A 6643-nucleotide genomic window follows, 5' to 3' on the forward strand; every position below is an offset into this window, starting at 1 on the left:
GACAGCTCAAAGTTGCTTGTTTTCTTGCTTGTCGACATAATATTATAATATATATAATATATTTAATTTAAATAATTAATTATATATTATATTAAATTCACGTGCATAGTTGACTTGTAATTTTTGTTCCGATAAATCGTACGTCATTACGCGACTTATGTCCCGGTTTCGGTTTTTCGAACGCATTTTCGTACGCTTAGAAAACTAGCATTTTACGTTTTGTAACACGTACACTTGTCAAAATATAGACTTAGATTATCCCTAAATTATACCTCTCAAAATATAACTTATACATTTGAGTGTTTTGGTCATTTACTTCTATAAATCATCGTCTCACTATTTGTTGAAATACATTTTAAAATAGTGTTTACTGTAGCAAAGTTACTGTAGCAAAGTCATTTTTTACTGTAGCAATTCACTGTAGCAAAGTCAATTTCACTGTAGCAAATAGCGATTTTCGAAAACACTGTAGCATTTTGGGTACTGTAGCAATTTGAAAATACTGTAGCAAGTTAGTGTTTTACTGGTTCATCTTAAATGCTTTAGTTAACTTATCTAAATATCAATCGAATCAATAAACGAATGTTACTATCGTTTACTAAATAACTTGAAATTATATATATGTATATATCTTTTTAATATACATAAATCAGTTTTTAAATACACATTGGAAGTTATTTATAAATAAATTTTAATAATAAATATTTCAACTTATCATATATATATTCAAATAGTTATTTAAACCAATAAGTTTAATGTACGGTATCAAACAATTAATACATTGTTACCTTTTCAAGTTATAGTATATATGTATCTATTTACATATAATTGTTAGCGAATCATCGAAAACAACCGAAGGGTATTTAAATATATAAAAGTAGTTCAAAAATTTTGAGATTCAGTTTTACAGACTTTGCTTTTCGTGTCGAAAATGTTAATCATACAAAGATTAAGTTTAAATTTGGTCAGAAATTTCCGGGTCATCACACATATGATCATTTGAAAGTTTATGAGTGTTTTGCTATGGCCTCAAATCCTTCAAGGGTGTCTGATAAATTTCAAGAGAGAGATGTGCCTTGTGTGTTTTTAGGTTATCCTCCTCATCAAAAGGGTTACAAATTGTACAATTTGCAAACACATTCTACCTTTGTTTCTAGAGATGTGAAGTTTTTTGAGCATATATTTCCGTATTCTGCTCAAAGTATACAACGGTTTCTTAAACCTTTACCCACTCAATTACCAAATACAAAGACAATTGATTTCTCAATATATGAGCATATACATGATGAGCCTAATGTTATTAATGATGCAAATCAAGAAAGTACTAATTCTGGTTTGCAAGAGCAAGAAGATCATGCAGTCAACATAAGTCAACCTCAGTCAACCACTTCTAATCTTAGAAGATCTACAAGGACTGCTAGTGTTCTACATTGGCATAAATATTATGTGTTTTCAGGTTCAACTGCCTTAAATCATATTCCTATGGCTAATCAGGTTTCTACTTCTGTGTTACACTCCACATTTCAATGTTTTATGACTGCCTTAATGTCTCAATGTAGATCCAACAAATTTCAAAGAAGCTATAGTTGATGTCGGTTGGACAAATACAATGAATGATGAGATGCAGGGTTTAGAAAATAATGAGACTTGGGAGGTTACTGAATTACCAGAAGGGAAGAAGGCTATAGGTTGTCATTGGATTTTTAAAACCAAACTAAAGTTGATGGGACAATTGATAGAAAGAAAGCAAGACTTGTAGTAGATGGTAATAGACAAAGGAAAGGTATTGATTATGCAGATACATTTGCACCTGTTGCAAAGATTGTTACAGTTAGATCTTTACTTGCTGTTGCTGCAATGTTTAATTGGAAATATGTCAAATGGATGTATCCAATGCTTTTTTGCATGGTGATTAATGGAAGAGGTTTACATGAAAATGCCATTAGGTTATTCTGGCAAAGGTGAGCCAATTAAAGATGTACAAGTTCAGGGGTCAAAGGTTTGTAAACTAAAAAAGTTACTTTATGAGTTGAAACAAGCTCCAAGGCAATGATTTGCTAAACTATATTCTGCTTTAGTGTCTTTTGGTTTTGTGCAGTCTAAAGCAGACTATTCCTTATTTACTAAAAAGAATAATGACCAATTTACTGCCATTCTTGTCTATGTTGATGATTTATTGATCACTAGGAATAGTGTGGATCACATAAATCAGTTGAAAATTTAGTTAAAGTCTCATTTCCACATGAAAGATTTGGTTCAACTGAGTTATTTTCTCGGGTTAGAAGTTTCCAAATCTGATCAAGGCATATTTGTTTCTCAACGCAAATATACTATTGACATGTTAAAGGAGGCAGGGGTCATCAATCATAAGCCTTATAAGACTCCATTGGATCAGAATTTAAAGTTGACTGCAGATGCAGGTACTCCATTACCTGATCCTGAAGTTTATCGAAGGTTAATAGGAAAATTGATATATTTGACTATTACAAGGCCAGACATATGTTATAGTGTTCAGCTCCTTAGTCAATTTATGAAGCATCCTACTTTTGTTCATTTACAAGCAGTCAAGCATCTTCTTCGATATCTTTTATTAGCTCCTGCTCAAGGTGTTCTTTTGGAAAGGGATTCTGCTATAAAATTGAAAGTTTTCTGTGATTCAGATTGGGCAAGCTGTCCTATGACAGGAAGATCAACCACTGGTTACTATATTTTATTGGGTGATTCTCCAATTTCATGAAAATCAAAAAAACAGTGTTTTGTTTCACGTTCTTCTGCAGAAGCTGAATACAGGTCAATGGCATTGACCTGTTACGAAATTACATGACTGGTAACTCTTTTAAAAGATATAGGGATCAAAGATTTAGGGCCTGTTGATTTGTATTGTGATAATCAAGCTGCTATATACATTGCTGCAAACCCTGTTTTCCACGCAAGAACGAAGCACATTGAAGTCAATTGTCACTATGTTCGAGATCAACTAAAGTCTGGGAATATTAAAACGCAATATGTATCTACCAAGTCACATCTTGCTGATGTTTTTACCAAGATAATTCCATCTGATCAACATCATCATCTTCTTCGCAAGTTGGGAGTTGCAGAAATCTCCAACTCACAACTTGAGGGGGAGTATAAAGGGGATAAAAGTATGGGGGTTTAAAGTTGTAAATAAGTTAAAGGGTACATAATGTATGAGTCGATACTCGAGGGACTCTTTTGTAATTTATTCATTTTAGGTTGTTAGTCGTTAGGAATCTGTTAGAATCAGATTAGGGTTAAATACAGTGTTGGTTGTACAGTTTAGGTCAATTGAATGAGAATGTGAATGTTTTCTCTCAAATTGTTCGTACATTCATACTCGTAATTCACCATTGTAAACGTTTTCAAGTTTAAATGTGAAAATGTAGATGATTAATACTTGTCTTTAAGACTCTCTAAATAAAGAGTTATTGGAGTGAGGAAAAATGTATTTGCCTAGTGCAAAAATCCGTTTCTTAGTTTTGAGATCGCTTTTCCTCTCTTGTATCTAGGTTTTGTATTATTTGATTAATATATGCATTAACCTTAGAGAAATTTTTTGTGTTGTTTGTTTCCGCATAAGTAAAAGATCTATATGATGATATGAACACTGTTTTTTTAGTTTTACTTAGTTTTACTTAGTTTTAAATGGGTATAAAATAGATATAAAAAGCTGATAAATAAAACTAAGAAAACGCAATTTGCGAATGAATGGATATAGTCAAGGTTGCAAACTTCGCTATTCGGAGAGATTAATCGGTCGGGACTTTAGAAGGATTAATTGGCAATTCGGGGATTAATAGGATTGTACTTTATGCATTTAAATATTAAATTTCATAAATTATATGTGTAAATATACAAGAAAATCATAAACATAAATATAAATTTTAACATAATTGTCTTAATTTATTCCTTTTGCCCAAAACTCTAAAGTTCTATTTTAAATTCATGTTAAATGTTGACTAATTTTGACTTTGACCGACTTTGATTATCAAATTTGATTTTGACCCTCAATCAACGTTGACGGATTAATTAAATGAATTTTGAAAAGTCAGAATGAACTGCTTTTGAAAATGAGTAGTCGGGGATTAATCGGGTATTTTACAACAATGGATATAGCGATTAAAATTTGTATATAAATAGCTACGGTTTGACTCGAATTCTCAAATAACTTTGGCCTGATGAGTATTTAATATATTTCCTCCGTGACATATAAACTATCCTACTTACTATTTTTGTCTGTCCCAAAATTATTGTTCTTTACTATAAATAACAATAAAAAACTAATAAAATTTTAATTATGTCATTTTTATTATTAAAAAGTTTAACATTAAATATAATATTTAATTTATTGATTACTCTTTATAACTATAACTATATCAAATAAATGACAAATTAGAGAATATATCAGTAAATCTTAATCCAACAAAAAGTTAAACGAAACATATTTTATGAGACTTGGGGAGTATAAGAAATGTTTCGTCCATACATTTTTATACACAAATATTCATACGAAAAGAAATAACGAATATGCAAAGAAAGATAAGAGTGAAAAAAGTTGAGTTGTGAATGGATAACTACTCATTTTGTGAACTTGTTTGTATGAAATTTTAGTAGACATAACCAGTGTTGCAATAGTCGACCGACTTGGCCGACGCGTCGTTTTGTAGACATAGCCGATGTGTCGTTACTAAAAAGTCGGTCAAAGTCGGTCAAATTTGGAAAAAGACGGTCAAAGTCAGTCAAAGTTGGTCAGCTTTTTTTTTGGTAATATTGTTAATTATTCATGTTTATTATAAATATAGTTTATATTTATATTTTAAGATTTCATCTATATATAATATTATATATAAATATATATTTAATAAAACTATATTAAAAAGTCAACGTTAGTTAACGTCCGTTGCGTCTCCATTGCGTCTGACGCGTCTTTTTTTAGGCATGGCCGATGCGTCCCGACTCGCGTCTTTAACAACCTTAGATATAACATTGCTATTTATATAAACTGTCTTACAAGAGGTACTAATTTCGAATCAGTTTTGTTAGTTCATTATGAGAAAACGTTAATATATTGCTCATGTGTAACAGAGATTCAATGAATACAAGTGCACAATTCACTTAACTATATTCGAATTATTACAATCATTGTCGAATAGACAGATTCTAACCTATCTTGGTGCAAATGTTAATTTAATCGTCTGTTTCCGTACAATTTATCCTTCTATTGATTGTTGGATATTACTCCGTATTATATAAGAAAATGACAATCCATATATAGTAAATAAAAGGTTGCATTTGTCGAGATTAAAATAATAATTATTCAGTGTGTGGAAGATATCGAATATATACTCAAAAAGATGACGTCAAGATCTTAGGAGTTAAGGTTTCGAAAACCAGAGTAATACAATACACGCCTGATTTTAAAGATAGAGTGACGTGGACGAAAACTTGAAAAAGAAGAGACTTGTAGGTCACAAAAGGTGCGTATAGAAAGAGAGTTGTAAGATTCGTGTTGATTTAGATCATTCATTGTCGATTGAGGTAGAGAAAGACATGTCAAAAATGCAAATAAACATGCCATTCAGGCAAAACACTAACAAAAGATCTGATGGGCTATAGAGGTTCTAGGATTTTAAAGTATCTATGAAAGAAAATTTAAAAGGGTTTTTTTTTTTTTTTTTTTATAACATAGAAATTTTATTACTCAACTCCTTAGCAAGCAGCTAAAGACCACAGCCACCAAACTTACAACAAATTCATCATCCAATCGTTCCACGAAATATTACATCAACTTTTACTAGTTAACCAATTAAAAGAAAAATTACAAATAAAAGTATGTACTTTCTGTTTACTTTTCGGTTTTACTCTTACAGTTTATTTCTCCTTTAATCTTATCCACATATATTAAAGGCATAATAGAACTTAATCTTCTTATTATTTTCAATTTATGGAAGTGGTCTATTAATTTGGAACATCCCAAAATAGAACATTGAAACGAAGGGAGCAGAAAATAACACGCTTCTTCATCGTGCAAGGTTGAAAAATAGCACTATTTCTTCGACTCCATTGATGCCATATTAGACATGTGATAATGATGTAGAGCCGACTCTTCTTTTCTACCGATGCATACCAATCTTCGTTTCACGCTATTCATTTGGACCAAGCGAAGAAAATCGGCAACGGAACTCCAATCTAAATGCGGCCCTTTATCCATAACTTCGCAGCAACCGAACAGGAAAACATAATGTGATCTAAACATTCGACACGCCAATCGCATAAGACACAATCAGTTCACTCAATCTCTAGCCCATTTTGCGATAAATGTGATGACTCGGAAATTTTCGACCAAACTTAAACTTGATCTTTATATGAGTTCGACACGATAAGCAAAGTTTATAATGATAAAGTCTCAAAAACTTTGAACTGTGTTCATGTATACATTTAACCTTTGACTATTTCTGACGATTCATGAACAATTATGTGTAAATAAATATGTAACTATATATATATATATATATATATATATATATATATATATATATATATATATATATATATAAGTGTACATATTAAGTTGAATTAATAAAAATACAAAATAATAATTTGAATAAAAAAATGTAAAGTAAAA

General features: G+C 30.7%; 1 protein-coding gene across 1 annotated transcript; it reads left to right on the forward strand.

Moving 5' to 3' along the window:
• Nucleotides 1-1023: 1023 nt before the first annotated feature.
• Nucleotides 1024-2224, forward strand: LOC139900210 (uncharacterized). The gene is made up of 4 exons (XM_071883002.1): nt 1024-1456; nt 1560-1688; nt 1799-1908; nt 2099-2224. Exons 1-4 carry the CDS (start codon nt 1024-1026, stop codon nt 2222-2224), a joined length of 798 nt encoding a protein of 265 aa, XP_071739103.1.
• The last annotated feature ends 4419 nt before the right edge of the window (nt 2225-6643 follow it).

Source organism: Rutidosis leptorrhynchoides, chromosome 3 (genome assembly GCF_046630445.1).
Source record: "Rutidosis leptorrhynchoides isolate AG116_Rl617_1_P2 chromosome 3, CSIRO_AGI_Rlap_v1, whole genome shotgun sequence".
NCBI classification, from domain to species: Eukaryota; Viridiplantae; Streptophyta; class Magnoliopsida; order Asterales; family Asteraceae; genus Rutidosis; species Rutidosis leptorrhynchoides.

What these genes read in the sequence shown, in the direction of transcription:
- LOC139900210 (XM_071883002.1), top strand. Translation starts at nt 1,024, where the DNA reads ATGGCCTCAAATCCTTCAAGGGTGTCTGATAAATTTCAAGAGAGAGAT. An exon ending in TAAATATTATGTGTTTTCAG is followed by an intron (nt 1,457 to 1,559) that starts GTTCAACTGCCT and finishes GTCTCAATGTAG; the next exon opens with ATCCAACAAATTTCAAAGAA. An exon ending in ATCCAATGCTTTTTTGCATG is followed by an intron (nt 1,909 to 2,098) that starts GTGATTAATGGA and finishes GGTTTTGTGCAG; the next exon opens with TCTAAAGCAGACTATTCCTT.